Raw genomic sequence first — 18243 nt, 5'->3', positions numbered from 1 at the left:
GATCAAGGGGATACAAATCGGAAAAGAAGTCAAACTCTTACTATTTGCTGATGATATGATAGTTTATATAAGTGACCATAAAAATTCTACCAAGGAACTTCTAAAACTCATAAACATTTTCAGTAATGTAGCAGAATACAAGATTAACTAAAAAAAAAAAAGTAGCCCTCCTGTACACAGATGATAAATGGCTGAGAAAGAAATCAGAGAAACATCACCCTTCACAATAGCCACAAATAGCATAAAATATCTCGGAGTAACTCTAACCAAACAAGTGGAAGACTTGTGTGACAAGAACTTTAAATCTTTGAAGAAAGAAAATGAAGAAGACACCAGAAAGTGGAAAGATCTCCCGTGCTCTTGGGTAGGTAGAATTAACATAGTAAAAATGGCAATCTTACCAAGAGCAATCTACAGATTCAATGCAATGCCCAGCAAAATCCCAGCAAAATTCTTCACAGATCTCGAAAGAACAGTACTCAACTTCATATGGAAAAGCAAAAAAACCCAAGATAGCCAAAGGAATCCTGTACAATAAAAGGCATCACAATCCCTGACTTCAAATTCTACTACAGAGCTACAGTACTGAAAGCAGCCTGGTATTGGCATAAGAACAGACAGGAGGACCAATGGAACCGAAATGAAGACCCAGATATTAATCCACATACCCTCGAACAGCTGATTTTTGACAAAGAAGCAAAAAATATCAAATGAAAAAAAGAAAGCATATGGTTCTGGCATAACTGAATATCAACATGTAGAAGAATGGAAACAGATCCATATCTATCACCATGCACAAAACTCAAGTCCAAATGGATCAAAGACCTCAATATAAAGACACTGAACCTCATAGAAGAGAAAGTGGGAAGTACATTTGAACCCATTGACACAGGAGACCATTTCCTAAGTATAACTCCAGTAGCATAGACACTGAGAGAAACAATAAATGGGACCTTCTGAAACTGAAAACCTTCTGTAATGCAAAGGATATGGTCAATGAGACAAAACGAGAGCCTACAGAATGGAAAAAGGTCTTCACCAACCCCACATCAGACAGAGGTTTGATCTCCAAAATATATAAAGAACTCAAAAAATTTGTCATCAAAAGAACAAATAATCCAATAAAAAATATGGAATACAGACCTAAACAGAGAACTTTAAACAGAGGAATCTAAAATGGCTAAAAGACACTTAAGGAAATGTTCAACATCCTTAGTCATCAGAGAAATTCAAATCAAAACAACTCTAAGATTCCATCTTATATCTGTAAGAATGGCCAAGATCAAAAACACTGGTGACAAATTATGCTGGAAAGGTTGTAGGATAAAGAGAACAGTCCTGCATTGCTGGTGGGAGTGCAAGCTGGTATAGCCCCTTTGGATATCAGTGTGGCAATTTCTCGGAAAATTAGGAAACAACCTTCCTCAAGACCTAGTAATAGCACTTTTGGGTATATATCCAAAGGATGCTCAATTGTGCCACAAGGACATGTGCTCAACTATGTTCATAGCAGCATTGTTTGTCAATGCCCCTAGACCGAAAAATGGATAAGGAAAATGTGGTACATTTACACAATGGAGTACTACACAGCAGAAAATATTACATCTTGAATTTTGCAGGCAAATGGATGGATCTAGAAAACATCATATTGAGTGAGGTAACCCAGAAAGACAATTATCATATGCACTCACTCATAAGTTGTTTTTAAACATAAAGCAAAGAAAGCCAGCCTACAAATCACCATCCCAGAGAACTTAGACCACAATGAGGACCCTAAGAGAGACATACATGGATCTAATCTACATGGGAAGTAAAAAAAGACAAGATCTTCTGAGTAAATTGGGAGCATGGGGACCATGGAAGAGGATTAAAGGGGAGGGGAGAGACAGGGAGGGGAAGCAGAGAAAAATGTAGAGCTCAACAAAAATCAACCAATCAATAAAAAAAATGCATTTATTGGTTAGATAGATAGATAGATAGATAGATAGATAGATAGATAGATAGATAGATAGATAGATAGATAGATTTAGATAGATATATATACAAAAAAACAATGGTGCTGTTCATGGAGCTGACATGATGCTGAATGAGGACCTGACAACTGTAAGAGCTATTACAAATCAGAAAGTGATGTCATAAACCATGGAACAGAGCACTGGGACCTGGGTGTCTGCAGCATCCTGCCCCAGGACACCACACCAATAGATATCTGGTCCAAGCAGGAAGTGGGACTGATGATCAGTCTCAGCTGAGATCAAGTATTAAAAAATCCTTCAAGAATTGACTAATGATTTCTAACTATGACATAAATGGGAATCATATGTCAAAGGTAGAGCATGAAAACAATCTGAACAGACTTTTCTAAATGCTTTTCCCTATTGTGATCAGCAAATACCTTGTTACATACTTCAAGCTCTGCAAATGGGTGTGGAGACCAGACCAAGTTATTATACTGGCCGAGGGCTAGTACAGCTAGTACTAGCCCTACCAGTCCAGTATCCACACATAACTGCAAGTATTTATCAGCAAATATTTGTACACAATACTAATACAAATAAGACTCATACAAATCCCAGTATACAATGTGTTCTCTCTACATCTCCTCTCTCTCTCTTCCCTCTCTCCCTCTACCCACACCTGTGCATCAGGATGTAGCTCTTAACTACTGCTCCAATGGCATACATGCTGTCAAGCTCCCTGCCATGATGATGATGGACTAATCCTCTGAAACTGTAAACAAGCCCCCAACTAAATGCTATCTTTTATGAGTTACTGTGATCATGGGGTCTCTTCACAGAAATAGAACAGTGACTAAGACAAGTACCTAATCTCAAGACAGCCTTCTCTGCAGCTATCCTGGAGCCAAGTTCTTTACAGAACAGAGAGCACCACATCTAGATTTTCTGCGACTCATCCATAAAGGTGAAAATTCTGATCTGCCTTCACCTGCAAAATCAACACTCAGAAGGGTCTGTCTACCAGGACTGAATGAAATCCCAAGTTACCTCTCCCACGTCTTAAACTGAAATTCACAGACCTATGTAAAATCCAGATGCAGTCCTGCAACATTACTGTGTGCAGTTTGCATTTGATCCTGCACAGTATACTGACTATGGGACTTCCTCGCTGATCCAACTACAGAGAAACACAAGTTTCCAACAAAAACTCCGCTTCATTGTGTAGGGTCAGCTCCACTAACTTAAGTGTTAGCAAGAAAACACTACAAAGCCAAAACACTGCAAGACAATTAGAAGAATTCTATAATAAACTGAATATTATAAGTGACCAATGCCAATTTTCCCAAGTTAGCAAGACACTTAACATGACTGAGTTATTATCAAAGAGGTCAGAATCATGCCCATGGAATACCAAAACCAAAAAGCCTTTGGTGATCTCACAATATCAATTAGCAACCACCTCTCTAGCAACCTACCCCAGAACATAAAGTTTTTAATCTTTATGAAAAGTCAGGCAGGGTCATAGGGGATGACTTCATCTCCTGCAACATCGACAAACATTTGTTACACTTGTCTGCTATGCCCACATAATAGAGTGGCAGGAATATCACAAACCTCCTACAGCACACAGTACTCCTACAGCACCACATGCTAGTGCCAAGTGGGAAACATGCTGTGTGCAAGACTCCTGAAAGAGCAGTGTGTACCAGAGCCTGTCCCTGCTCCAGAAACCTAGGCTTGTCACAGAACAAGTAAGGGAGGCTGATTAGGGAGAGATGGCAGACAAATACAGAAGGAGGGAGGAGAGTAAAACCACAGTAAGGTGTCTCAAAACACAAAGAATCATACACAAACACACATACATACACACACACACACACACACACACACACACACACACACACCCCTACACACACATATACAAACACAGTATAAAAGGACTTTTTCCACCTGGACGGACAACGAGTGTCCCCCACCCCCACAAGAGCCTTGACTACCTGACAAAAGCCCAACACCAGTCATTAGAAACCCATTTTGATCCAAGAGATCCAAAAACATTATAGGCTATTGCTGTTTCCCTTGATTGTCCCCCAGAGATAGAAAATAAATCCCTAATGCTGAAGCCACCATGTACTTTGGACACAGAACCCAGAAGATTAAAGCAGAATCTTACCTGAAGGCTTCCTCCTTGGGGGACTAGCTTTATGTTATCAGAAGATACCATGCAGCTTCCAAAGTAAGGAAGCAACCAACAGCCCTACCCAGATATGATACCTATGAACCCCAACAATGACAGGCACAGCAAGATATCCCTAAAGGGGCTTAGTGGTACCTAGTGGTACTTAGTGGAACTGTCTAAATTGGACTTAAGGTCCACTCAACAAAAGAGAAATCATGCTTGGTACTGAGAACCTAGCCAACTACCTGGGGCTAGTAAAGTCATGGGTCATGGAGAAGAAACTTCTTTACTAAACCTGCTATTCTAACTACAGTCTTAAATGCTTTTCCTTATACTCACACAGAAGTATAACTCTCATCCCTTATCAAAGAAACTTCTCTTTCTAACATGTGGAGACCATTATAGTCAAATGCAGTTATGGAGCCCAGCTCCAGGTGCAGCATCAACAACATAACTCCTCTACCTAAGGATCAGGGATCATTGTAGAAAGGAGGGCAGAGAATATAAGCGCCAAAGGAACAGGAAGTTTGCAGTGAGATTAAGTCTCCTAGAAATGTCAAAGAAGCTATGCCCATGAGTCTCACCAACATGACTGCCTAAACCATACCTGAACAAGCTAAAGGGACATGGGGAAGCTCACAAGACCTCAACCCTAAACAACGAACTACAGGTAACTAAGGAATGCTGGAGTAGGAGAAACAGTAGGAAGGAGCACACCAATTAGTTATCCAACACCAAATGGTCACCCCTGAAAACATACATACAATTAACATTATACAAACTGAGCAGTTTGTATTTATATATTTGGAACACACAACACACACACACACAAATTATTAAAGAAAAATAGACTAGGTTGGAGAGATGACTCAGCTGTTAAAAGGCTGACTCAAAACCTAAAATATAAGAAAAATAGATCATGAATTTAAGAGAAAGCAAGAAAAGGTAGATGGGAGGGTTGGGAGAGAGAAAAGGAAAGGGGGAAATGAAGTAATTATATTATAATCCCAAAATTTATTTAAAACTGAAAAATGTAATGTTAGAGCTGAGGCTGGAGAACGGTGATGGAGTCTGCTTGGCACTTGCATACATGAGGCCAGTCCCAAGATTCAATCCCTAGCAACATGAAAAAAATTAATATACAGAATTTTTAAAAGCTGGGCATGGTCACATATTTATAATCCTAACATTTGAGATGCTGAGGAAGAAGGATTCGATGTTCGAGAACAGCCTGGGCTAGTGAGTTTGAGGCCAGCTTAGACTACTTAGTAAAACCTTGTCTTAAAAAAAAAAAAGAGAAAAAAAGGTCACGTTGATAGGGCAATGATTACCAAATGCTACCTAAAATGCATAGCCAGATTAGGAGGCAGGGTATACACTTATGATTTATGAGTTTACAAAACTAGAAAGAGCAGGCAGAAAAGCAAGTTTTCTACTTGTGAGTTAGGTGAGTCACTCTTCACAGATCACCATTCTTTCATTGCTTTATTGCTCAGGCTGCCCTACCCCAAACAATCCCTCACTTCACATGTGCTATGACCTGCCACAGACCAGCAGATGACAGGATGTAAGTCCATCAGAGCAGGTAGGGTCCCCCATGCAGATGAAGAAACCCTGTCTAAAGGAGCTAACCTGGGAAGTGGACCATCTTGTCTTAAAATTCAGACTTTCAATGCTGCACCTAACCTGTCATTAGGAATTGTGGTGGTTTAAATAAGAATGTTCCCCATAAGCTCACATGTTTGAATGCTTAATCACTAGAGAATGGGACTAGTTGAAAAGATTAGAAGAATTAAGAGGTATGGCCTTGGTGGAAATGTAAAACACTAGGGTGGGCTTGGGCTTTAGGGTTTCAAAAGTCCATGCCAATTCCAGTATCTTCTGAATGTCTGCAGATGTAGCTCTCAAGTACTTCTCTAGCACCATGCCTGCTGCCATGCTCCCACCATGAAAAGAGACTAAACCTCTGCAACAGTAAGAAAGCACCCAACTAAATGCTTTCTTTTATAAGAGTTTCTGTGGTCATGGTGTTTCTTCACAGCAAAAGAACAATGACTAAGACAGGAACAATGACTGAACAAGTAAGAAATTTCATATCAGTTTTTACTTAGAATATATGGTAAACTAGAAATAAGAGCTGCTCCATTCTTCCCCAGGGAGGAGAAGACAAGGAAAATTCTACAAAATCACAGCTTTTCTTAAACACATCAGAGAGCTAAGGCTGGCTGGGAAACACCTAATGAAAGAAGCCAGACTTCCAGGCAGAGATATGGGACAAACATGCTCAACCTGGAGCATATGCTCAAAGTCACAACAAACCAGATCAAATGTTTAACAAGCCACCAGGACAGCTGCTGCATGAGGCTGACTGTGGAAGAAGGACAGGGCTCCACTCCCTAGCTGGGTGTTATACTGCACATGGGTTTATTGAAATTCTCAGAACTTCTAAGAGATAAAAAGGAACTGGGAGAGTGTGTAAAATTGGAAGATCAGCTTGACAAGCAAGAAGAGATATAGACCGCTAGCCCATGGTCTCCACAGTGCTGCTGTACCCACTGAATGGCTCCAGGGGCTGAAAAGCACAAACTTCTGTGGCACAAACCCACTTTAGCAATGCACCACCAGAGTTGAAAACCTTTTTCAGGCAAGCCTATAAGTCTTCTTTTCACATGTACATGACTGTGATTTTAGCCAAGTGAGCCTGAAAGCTGGGCAACAGGATGCTCTACCCTCTAGTGACTGTCTGCCTCATGGCTCACCAGCCAGAAATTCATGCAGTTTAAATTCTCAACCAGCAAAATGACAAAATACACAGATAGTAGACTTTTAAGGTTACTTTTAGAACTAATCAAATGTACAAATGCCTTCTTTTAAATATAGCCTTTAAGGCCTGACACAGGAGGCTGAGACAGGAAGACTGAGAATATAGTTGCTATGATGAATGGGCAGAGAGCTGCCCTGCTTCAGACAAAGTGCCAGTCAAGCCAGAGTAATGAACTCTCAGCATCCACCCAACAAGAAACACCACTGGAGGATGGAGAGATGGCACAGAAATTGAGAGCACTGGCTGTTCTTCTTGAAGAGCTGGGTTTAATTTCAAGCACCCACATGATAGCTCATTCCAGTTCTAGAGGATCCAACAGTCCGGCTTCCACAGGTACCAGGCATACATGGCGGTGCATAGGCATAATACAGGCTAAAAAAAAATATGCTAAAGGATAAAATAAAAATAAATCTTAGAAAATAAATAAAATAGTACCACTAACTTTTAAGGGATTTTTTTTAAATGTCAGCCAGGTATAGTAGTATACCTATAATCTCTGGACTCAAGAAGTCGAAGCAGCAGGATTACTTCAAGTTTGAGCATAGTTTGTCTCAAATTTAAAGGAGTAGGAGAAGTAGAAGTAGTCTATACAGGCCTTTCGTCATACCGATCTCAGTAAGAAGGTAACAACATAGGGCTGGAAAGATGACTCGGTACAAAGTACTTGCCACACAAGCATGAGGACTGGAATTCAGACGCTCAGCACCCATGTAAATTCTGGGTAGACATGACAGCTTCCTGTAATCTCAGCACTCGGGATGCAGAGACAAGAGGTCGCTGGTACAAGCTGGCAAGCTAAACTAGCCAGAATCACTAAGCTCCAGGTTCAACAAAACCTGCCATGATCAATAAGGTGGGGAGTAACCAAAGAAGATACCCACCATCAACTCAGACTACATATATACACACACACGCTCTTGCACACGTACCTACACAAACATGTGAGCACACATCATCATCATTATAATGCAAGGGGAAAGGGCAGTTTTTTCTCATATTAACAGCAAAAATCATTCTAAGAGTACACAGGATACAACAGAGATGAAAGGTCACAATTTAAGTACTTTGTTTATTTTATTGTTTTTGTGTGTGTGTGATTTTCGAGACAGGGTTTCTCTGTAGCTTTTTGGTTCCTGTCCTGGAACTAGCTCTTCTAGACCAGACTGGCCTCGAACTCACAGAGATCCGCCTGCCTCTGCCTCCCGAGTACTGGGATTAAAGGCGTGCACCACCACCGCCCGGTAGAGTTTCCACACCCACTGGGTCATCTCACCTACTGTACTAGGAATCACTAGTCCCTGATCTATCTCTCACAAAAATTTTGAAGGTTTGGAATGTTACTGTCATTTTTTTATTTCGTTTTTCGAGACAGTCTTGCTATATAGCCCAGGTTGACCTCAAACTCTTAATCCTCCTGCCTTAGGGCCTCGTAAATATTGAAATTGCAGGCTTGTGCCACCATGCCAGCTCCTTTATAGTTTTGCTATGAAATTCTTTTGTAGCATTTCTTCAGTGAGAGGTTCCATGTATTAGCTTCCAGGAAAAACTCACTGAAAACACAAAGTTTTTAGAATCCTTTAAGTGGAATTTAGTTTAAGTTTAGCTCACAGCTTTTGCTTTAGCCAGACATGAATAAAACAGCAAGGATTCCAAATGACAAGCATCTAAATGTACAATTTGTGGCTTTTATTCTTTTACTTCTGTGATGTATAAAAATAAATACGAGCCAGGTGTGGTGGTGCACGCCTTTAATCCCAGCACTTGGGAGGTAGAGCCAGGTGGATCTCTGAGTTTGAGGCCAGCCTGGTCTACAGAGTGAATTCTTGGACAGTCAGGGCTACACAGAGAAACCCTGTCATGAAAAAACAAAAATAAAAAAATAAAAATAAATAGCGATCAAATCAATCTGTGTTTCCTTTAGATCAGTTAGTTCTAATAAGTGTTGGTGACCACAAGTCCTTGGGGCGCTTTTCCATACTAGAGACACCCAACACCTAGATCAACTTACTGAGATAGACTCCAGGGTGAACATAGTGCTCCAGACACTGACACACACACAAATCCCTAACTGTAATTAACAACCCTGATATATGGCACTAGGTCTGAAAAGTTACCTACTTGTTACAATTCCAGCCAGTGCAAATACAAACTGATTCTCATCAGAATCAACCTCCCTGACGTCCCCATCCAATGACTTTACGAAACTCTCCATTGTCTGACCAGTGATGTTGAAAAACTTCAATGCTTTGTCCTGAAAGTTTAAAAATAAAAGAATACAAGTGTCAGATCTTTCCATATAAGCCAATGTAACATCACAAATGTGCAAACCATACAGAAGAAAGACTAGCTGCAATTACAGAAGCAAGTATAAAAAAACCTGTGTTCAAAGTTCCCAGGGAGGGAAGCAGTCAATGCTGGGACTCATACCAGGCCACAGTAGAAAGAATAAGTGACTTCTGAGTGTTCAGCCCTAAATGGGACATCTGTGTCCACCACCACCACCAATGTTCAGGGAACATCACAGAAGACCGGGTGGAAGAATGTCAGAGCTGGAGGGAAAAAGGAATGCTGTGAAATGCTGTCTTCTGAACATTCATGAACTCAAAGCTGCTGTGGTTACCTGATGTGGGATTCCCCTCTGTATGCTGTAAATACCATTGGTTAATAAGGAAACTGCCTTGGCCTATTGGTAGGGAAAACTAAACCAAATGCTGGGAGAAAGAAGGGTGGACTCAGTGAAGCCATGTAGCCCCACTGGAGACAGATGGACAGAACTTTATCCGGTAAGCCACAGCTACATGGTGATACACAGATTAATAGAGATGGGTTAAATTAAGATATAAGAGTTAGCCAATAAGAAGCTAGAGCTAATGGTCCATGTAGTTATTTGAATAATACAGTTTCTATGTCTATTTTGGGGCTGAGCAGCTGGGAACCAACAAGCGGCTTCCTACAACAAATGGGAGGGGAGCCAACGTGACCAACTAAAATCCACAAGACCTGGACAAATCAAGCCAGTCCCCATGCTAGCATGGATGGGACATGGGCTTATGAGGCATTATGCCTCACTATGCCTCACTATGCCTCACTATGCCTCACTATGCCTCACTGAGGAGTTACTAACGATTGATGGCTGCTGGAGGAGTCACTGTTCTTCAGGGCCGTGGACACTGGTAGGTTCATGCTCTAGTGGGTGGCTACATCCATGCATACACAGCAGCACTAACTAGACTTAGTGAAGTATAAAAAGGAAGTGAAAATAAGAAATAGAAGGGAGATTTGAGTTATCTATGACTGAGATATACTTTGCGTGTATGTGTATGTGCATATGTGTATAAATTTGTCAAGAACCATTTAGAACCAAGGCACATTTTAGAATGTGAAAACAAAAAACAAAACCTGAGAAAATGGCATAAGGGAACTTCTTAGTTGATAGAATGTTCTATGACTGACTGTAGGGATGGTTTCCCAACTGTAGAAATTTTCTAAGAAACCAGTAAGAACTATGTAAGTCCAGGGGATAAATTACAACATAGAAATCATCTTTATTTTTAAGACAAAATCTTGTACAGCCCAGGAAATTACACTTTATTAAAGTTCAACAAACTGTTAAGGACACTTAAGTCTCCCTCAAGCCAAACACTGCGTCCTCTAAGCAGTAACTAATGTAGCGCTGGCTTTTAGCCAAACATCCCCCTCTCAACTTCTATTCCTTCTCCCAGAGTCAAACCCTACCTGCTGGTGGTGGTTTCTTTCCTTAGCTGTCAACTGCACCCTGACACCACACCTGTCTCAATCATACAGCTCTCAGTGGCTCCTTCTTCCCCATCTGCCCTGCCGAGAGCCACACACCTCACTCAAAAACACTTGAAGACTCTACAGCCCTCTTGCCTATGGATGGGGGGTGATGGTGGGAGAAAGGGACCAGCAACTGCTTACCTCCAATCACAAAATGGCATTCCAGTAACAACAAGCCTTATCTCCCAAGCTGCAGTGCATGACCCTCCACTCAGTCAAGGAACCTTCAGTCCTAACACAAGCCAGACTTCCCACCTATACCTTTGATTTGACTAATTCTATCTTTTTGAACTGTTCTTACAATTTACTGCCATTTCTACCTATTCTTCAAGGTCCATTTCAAATTACTCTCCTTATGAAGTTCCCTAACATACATACATATGTGTGTGTGTGTATACTAGACACAAATATATGCCAAATTCTTAAATTATCTATTATCCATGAAGTAAAACACATATGAGCACTTTTAATGTTGTTAAATTTCTTACATATAAATATTAAAATGGTTAATATATCAAAAATTCCCCTTGCGTGCCAGGACAGAAGGACGGTACTTCATTTTACACATCCTCAGAGCATCAGGTGACATAATGAACACGGCAGGTGTCTGGCAACCATCTGATGAATGAACTAAAGCAAATTTACATCATGGCAGGACTTAGCAATCAATGTCACAGCAGATGTGCTGTCTCTTTCAGGTCACAAGACACATTCAACAGTGCCAGACAACTTACTCCTCCCAGAATGGCTTTGACGACTTCCTCACTGCTAGAGACTCCCCAGAGGAGGGTACAGGTAACTGCTCCCATTTGTGTACAGTACTCTGCCTGCTGGAGGAGCTGCTGTTTCGCCTCATTCAGCTGCTGTCGAAGAGCCAACTTCTCCTAAATTCATAACAAAGTAGAACAAGATGACAGACAGCTAGCATTCAATCTCAATAATCTCTATTACATGCTCTTTCACAATGATACTTATTAGAGAGAAAGCGTTCAGAATTCTAGAAAACAGCTTCAAGTAGAATATAGCTCTTTCTGAGCCACAATTCACATCTAAACAGTAAAGTTCAAAGCTTAGAGAAGAACACATGGCTTCTTTTCAGCTTATGGATAATTGTGAAGAGCTAAATTCATTCATTCAAGTAAAGAGAAAACTAGAGGTGGCACCTGTGCCAAACGACCACACCCAGAGCAGCACCACCAGACTTAGAAGCAAAGCAGCATACTAGCGTGCAGCCTAGGCTGCACAGCACTTCTCATCAGGGAGGCTGCCATGGCCAACATTCAGTCCACTGACAAACACAACATTGAGTTTAGGAAAAGAACTGTACAAAGTCTCCTAGGCCAGCGGGTCTCAACCCCTTTTGGGTGGAATGACACTTTCACAGGGGTCACCCAAGACCATTAGAAAACACAGATATTTACATTATTATTTTTAATATTGTTATGTGAACTTTTACTTTTTTTGGCTTTTTTTTGAGGGGGGGCACCATCCAACTCCTAAATAAATCACACGTGGAGGCTTATTCTTAGTTATAAATGTCCGACCTTAGCTTGGCTTGTTTCTTGCTTTTATTAACTTATATCATCCCAACTACCTTTTGCCTCTGGGCTTTTATCTTTCTCTATTTCTGTATACCTTTCTTTCCTTCTTACTCGGTGACTGGCTGGTGGCTGGGTCCTGACGTCATCCTCTCCTTGTTCTCTTGTTCCTCCTTCTTTCCCAGACTTCTATTTATTCTTTCTGCCTGCAGCTTTGCCTCCTGGCTCACTATTGATTATTCATCTCTTTATTAGGACCATCAGGTGTTTTAGACAGGCACAGTAACACAGCTTCACAGAATTAAACAAATGCAGTGTAAACAAAAGTCACACATCTGAAAATAATATTCCCCAACATAAAAGTAGCAAAATTATAGTTATGAAGTAGAAATGAAAATAATTTTATAGTTTGTAGTCACCACAACATGAGGAAAGAGCTACAGCATTAGGAAAAGTGAGAACCACTGCTGTAGGCAGACTATGAAGACTGTCATCAAAGATGCTGGAAAATATGAAAAGCATGTGTGGCTGTGAAATGACACCAGAATCAAACACCAGACCTAACACCAGGCAGAAAAGCTGTGAAGGTGGGTACTCCAGATATGCTCAGGCCCAAATTCATGAATAACAAGGCCATGCAGGCCAGGGAAGGTTTCCTGCCCTCCCTACAGCAGCTCCTAAGAACACCTAAAGCTAGGCTAGTCTCTGGCAGGACCATTAAGGGAAAAAGGGAACCATTCTCCTGATTACCCTCACATTAATATAGCCTAAGGAGTTCTCTTCTCGTCCTCCCCAGTGACCATGTTTCTCTGGTACTAAAACTCCCTTCAAGGAGACAGCATTTCCTGAGAGACAAACTGGGATTGGAGGTACCGCTCAGTTGTGGAGCACTTGCCTACCATACAGGAGGCCCTGGGTTCCACCCCCAGCACCACTGAGAGCAATAAACTGAAAAATACAAAAACCTAGGCAAATTCATTTCTATCAAGCATGAGTAGAAAAACAACAATTTAAATTATGCTAGATGGCTAAGGTGGTTTTTTTTTAATTATTAAAGAAGTCAATATTCAATAATGAAAAGAAAAGAGCTTTTTGCCTGGGTTTCCAAAAGAATGAGAGGTGGGTGGGAAATTCCCAGCACCTACACTATGGCTAACAATGCCTGTGCTCCAGTCCCAGCACTCTCTTCTGACCTCCATGAGTACCAGGCTCTCCTGCGGGACATATAAATACATACAGGCAAAATATCCACACACATATAATAAAAATAAATAATTCTAAAAATCAAAATATAAACTATATGTTTTTCATGTCTGACTTAATGATACTACAGTCTGGATTCCTAGACTGCCCTTCAAACCTATGTAACTGAACTGACAAAGTAATGGGTATGTTTATATGAATCATTCCACTCTGTTCTCATTTCTTCCTCCATCACATCCACCGTCAATACCAGAGAAAAACAAATATACCATGCTTGCTTCTTCTCAGCTAGCTTTCTGAACTCTTACACAGTTCTAAATCCAGACCATGAAATGGTACCATCTCCATTCAGGGTGGGTCTTTCCAACCCAGCTAAATTAAGGCAACCAGGACAACTCTCCAAAGACCTGAACAGATCTTGACAACTGCCACTCTCTTCCCAGGAGATTCTAGGTGGCAACATTACAACAGCATACTTGTAAACTGTCATGCCTTTTAAACTTACTGAAAACATACTGGCCAAGAAGAGGCCCTCCCTTGTCTCAGACTCCAACACGTTTATATTAAAAGTCTTCCAAAACCCCCTGAACTAGGTTAGTCCTCTCTCCAGAGCTCTGGCGCAGGGAGAAGGAAAAACAGCAAGTAGTTGTGTTCTTGAGAACAAAGAAGGTGAACCCTTTCCAACAGAGGTTATTATTGTTGATCCCATAGTATAACATGCCTGCAGTGGGAACTAAATGGAGAGCCTTCCAACCAGTAGCTCCAGCTACCTGCTTTTTCCCCAGTTCATTTCTGCTAAGTGTTGCCAGACTCCACTGGACGACAGTACCTTTGTTTACTCTCAATCAGGCTACACCAGTCACATTTGATAATGTTATCTGTTACTTACTCTTTGCTCTTTTACTTTTGCTTGCTACATACTTAATAAACTCATTTATCTGAAACTGCAGGTACAGGAACTTCTAAAACATGTCAAAACAAAACCCTGATCCATTTTTTAAAAAGCAGTAAGGTAAATTTTCAAACTCCAACCAGGCATGGTAGTACACACATGTAATCCCAGCACTCAGGAGCCAAAGGGTTCAAAGCCAGACTGGACTACATAGAAATAGTCTATCAAGGGGAGTTGGGGGAAGGAAGCCATAGGCTAAAAAAAACTGTATCATATATTTATTTATATTTATAAAAGGTCTGCCATACATACCTTACAGGTTCCAGATCCACTGAACCACTCAAACTCAGTACTATATCTTGCCCACACGGCAAGCACTTTACCAAATAAGCCATCTCCCCAGCCAAGTATAATAATAATTTAAATAGCATTTACAATGAATTAGATAGCAAAAATAATCTGATAAGTTAAGGCCTGTAAGTGTAGGCTGTATGCAAATACTACACTTTCTCTTGGAAGGATCCTGAACACCCTAAGACTTACCCAAGGGGTTCTGGAGCTGATTCCCCTCAGATACTGAGGGACAACTGTACCTGAAAGAAGACAACTACTCCAATCAAACAGGGAAGAAGTGTTTAGGTTCTATGGATGCTACAAGGGGAGAAAAGGCATCATTAGTCTTATTCAGCTGTGACCCCTACAAGCTAGACCCACTGGTACAATAGTAGCACAAATGCTATGGGGGTAACTTTCTGATTGGATTAACTTCACTACACAAGATGAAATTTTTTCCCGGTACTGAGTGAAACTCATACCTGGCTAAGTTCTAGGCCTTAAGGAAGAATAGTATTACTATTCTGTTGAATGGACATAGTAATAAATTTCCCCTAAGTTCTTTTCTTTATACCTAAACATTAGTATATCTCTCAACCTGCATTAACAAACTCCTTTTTGGAGAATATGGCAATTGAGACTTACAATTGGTCAACATGCAGAATACTAGAGTGCTCAACCCTAAATAGGATATCCATATTACACACACATACACAGAGAGAGAGAGGGAGGGAGGGAGGGAGGGAGGGAGGGGGAGGGGGAAGGAGCAAGGGAGAGCACTCAAGGACCACTGTGGAAGAGGGAACTTGAAGAAGTAGAGTTTGTAGAAAACAGTTTCTGCTGGACATGACAGTGCAGCTGCACACGTGAACTCATGGTAGCTGGGGCTACAAGCACAGGGCTTCCACAAGGTCAAGTCAGACAAGATTCCAACATGGATGAGGAGGAACTCATAAAATCCCACCCCTAACTGAAGAGCTCTTAGCAGCTGATGGCTGCTGAAGGAAAGAGAATCACTTTTCTCCAGGGATATGCTGCATGAGAGACTACTCTTTGTAGATGGGCCACCCAGACCCAAATAATCAAACAAAAACTATGTTAATTACAATACCGGTTGGCCCATTAGCTCAGGCTTCTTACTAACTGACTCTTACATCCTTAATCTGTGTATCAGCACAAGGCTGGGGCTTACTGGTAAGAGTTCAGCATCTGTCTCCTTTGGCAGCTACATGGTGTCTCCTTGACTCTGCCTACTCTCTCCCTATATCTTTGCTTAGTTTTCCCACCTAGTTCTTTCTGCCCTGCCATATGCTGAAGCAGCTTTATTAACCAAAGGTAATAAAACATATTCATAGCATACAGAAGGGAATCCCACAGCAGCTCATGCTCCTATAAATAGTCTCATACCCATGTGTGGTAGTAAGAGCAGCGGGGCTGCGTCGGCACCCCGGCCGCCTGGCTAGCTTATGCCCCGAAATAACAACACACAAATTGTATTCTTTTAAACACTGCTTGGCCCATTATATCTAGCCTCTTCTCGGCTAACTCTCACATTATTAGCCCATTTCTAATAATCTATGTAGCCCACGAGGTGGCTTACCAGGGAGATTCTAGCCTACATCCATCCTGGGTCGGAGCTTCATCGCATGTGCCTCAGAGAGCAGAGCTCTCGCGTCCACCCGGGAGCGGGGAACATGGCGTCTCTCAGCTCACTTCCTCTTCCTCCCAGCATTCTGTTCTGTTTACTCCTCCCACCTATGTTTTAACCTATCAGGGCCAAGCAGTTTCTTTATTGCTTAACCAATGAAATCAACAGATTGATATGACACTCCCACATCACCCATGCACAGCCAGACAACATTAAATGAACTCAATGGGTATTAAGAGAAGGAGGGGCCTGTGAGAGTAAAAGAGCATGTGCAGGCTCAAGAGTGCACATGAAGCTAGGAGTGAAGTGGTGCAAACATGAAAGGAGAAGAACTGTAGGGGAAAGATAGATATGCATGGAGAAATAGTACATAAAATGCTGTTTAAGTTTTTTAAACAAATGTCAAAGAACCCTTCTAAAATTTTTCTATAGTTCATTTCAGATTTTAGCTGGATTACACTACCAGCTAATTTTTTCTTTAAGAGGTTTCTTGAAGGGCTGGAGAGGTGATTCATCAGTTAAAAGCAAACACTGCTCTTGCAGAGGATTCAGGTTCCATTCCACATCAGGTAGCTGATAATCACCTATAATTCAAGTTCCAGGAAATCTGACACCCTTTTCTGGTCTTCAAGGGGCACCAGTACACACATCGTGCACATTAACTCATACAGGCACACACCATACACATGAATCTAAAAATAAACTTTTAAAAGTGTTTTGAAGCACTATTACTGTTTGCAACTTCCTTTATAGCATGCTAAAAACAAGAAACACCTAACAAAGTAAAAAAAATATATAAAAAATATTAGCAGAAAACTGGCAGTCTCTATCATGGCTGGTTTGCTAAAGGGAAAAGCATGGAGCCAAATATGCTAGTGAATGCCTTTCATTCCAGTGCTTGGGAGGCTGAGACAGGAAGATCAAAAGTTCAATGCCAGCCTAAACTATATAGAGTTGAGGGCAGCTCTCCATATCAAGACCCCATCTCAAAAAAATTTATAAATGAATGAATGAATGAATGAATGAATGAAAGAGGAGCTACAGCAAATGAATAGAATGATCAGGGTTTCAAACCCTTCAAGTATTATCATTGTCCTAGTACTCTGACCTTAGTGGAAATGAGGGAATATTTTAGCTTTGACTATTTTTCTATTTCTACTCAAGTTTCCTGTTTAACAGTGATAAGCAAGATGGCTATAATAAGGCCACTTGTCTCTAGCAGCTGTCTTTTCTATGGCACTGTCTGTGGTCCGTGCCCAGGCCTGTACAGATCATGAGGCAGGACTGAAAGCTTATTTTAGAGCTGAGGAACCAGGAAAGAATCCAGCAACTAGAAGACTGAATTAGATTACTGCCAGTAAGTACTTCAGTACGGGTAGAAAATATTACAAAAAGACAGAAATGACTGAATCCAGCATGTAAGAAAAGTGTGGAACCAAAGACCTGAGTGTGCTGTGGAAGCAGCAATTCCTAGGGGATAGGGAGTCCTGCACAGGGACTTTGCTAAAGCTACAATGAAGCAGTGTACTCTTCTTCAATGCAGCAACTTAGTTGGATCAAGGGAAGAGAAGAGTTGGGATTGGATGGCTCTTGGGGTGCAAGAGGCTGCCTGGGGGAAGGGCCTTGGCAATGGTAAAAGGTCTCAGCACTGTGATACAGGCACAGCTATTGGGAATACAAAACACCTGGGAAGGACTTAGCTCCTGTATTTTTGGGGGAGTTGTTTTTAAAATAGGTCTTATGTAGCCTGGACAGATCTCACACTCACTATTAACAGAGGATGATCTTGAACTTCTGACCTTCCTGTGTCCAACTTCTAGGTGCAAGGTGTATACCACCATGCCCAGTCTATGCAATACTAGAGATCAAA

The 18243-nt window shown here is 41.2% G+C and overlaps 1 protein-coding gene across 1 annotated transcript in view; it reads right to left on the bottom strand.

The window, feature by feature from the left end:
* Hsf2bp (heat shock transcription factor 2 binding protein) overlaps positions 1-18243 on the bottom strand; it is a 71281-nt gene that overhangs the window by 37664 nt on the left and 15374 nt on the right. Inside the window, exons 4-5 of the mRNA XM_005360289.2 lie at positions 11494-11643; positions 9080-9212 (exon numbers count right to left, since the gene is read on the bottom strand). Coding sequence (XP_005360346.1) covers positions 9080-9212; positions 11494-11643 — 283 coding nt within the window. The remainder of the gene's footprint in view (positions 1-9079; positions 9213-11493; positions 11644-18243) is intronic.

Source organism: Microtus ochrogaster, linkage group LG2 (assembly GCF_000317375.1).
Source record: "Microtus ochrogaster isolate Prairie Vole_2 linkage group LG2, MicOch1.0, whole genome shotgun sequence".
Lineage (NCBI taxonomy): Eukaryota > Metazoa > Chordata > Mammalia > Rodentia > Cricetidae > Microtus > Microtus ochrogaster.
Note: the sequence above shows the minus strand (reverse complement) of the source record. Positions and strands in the feature narration are given on the sequence as shown.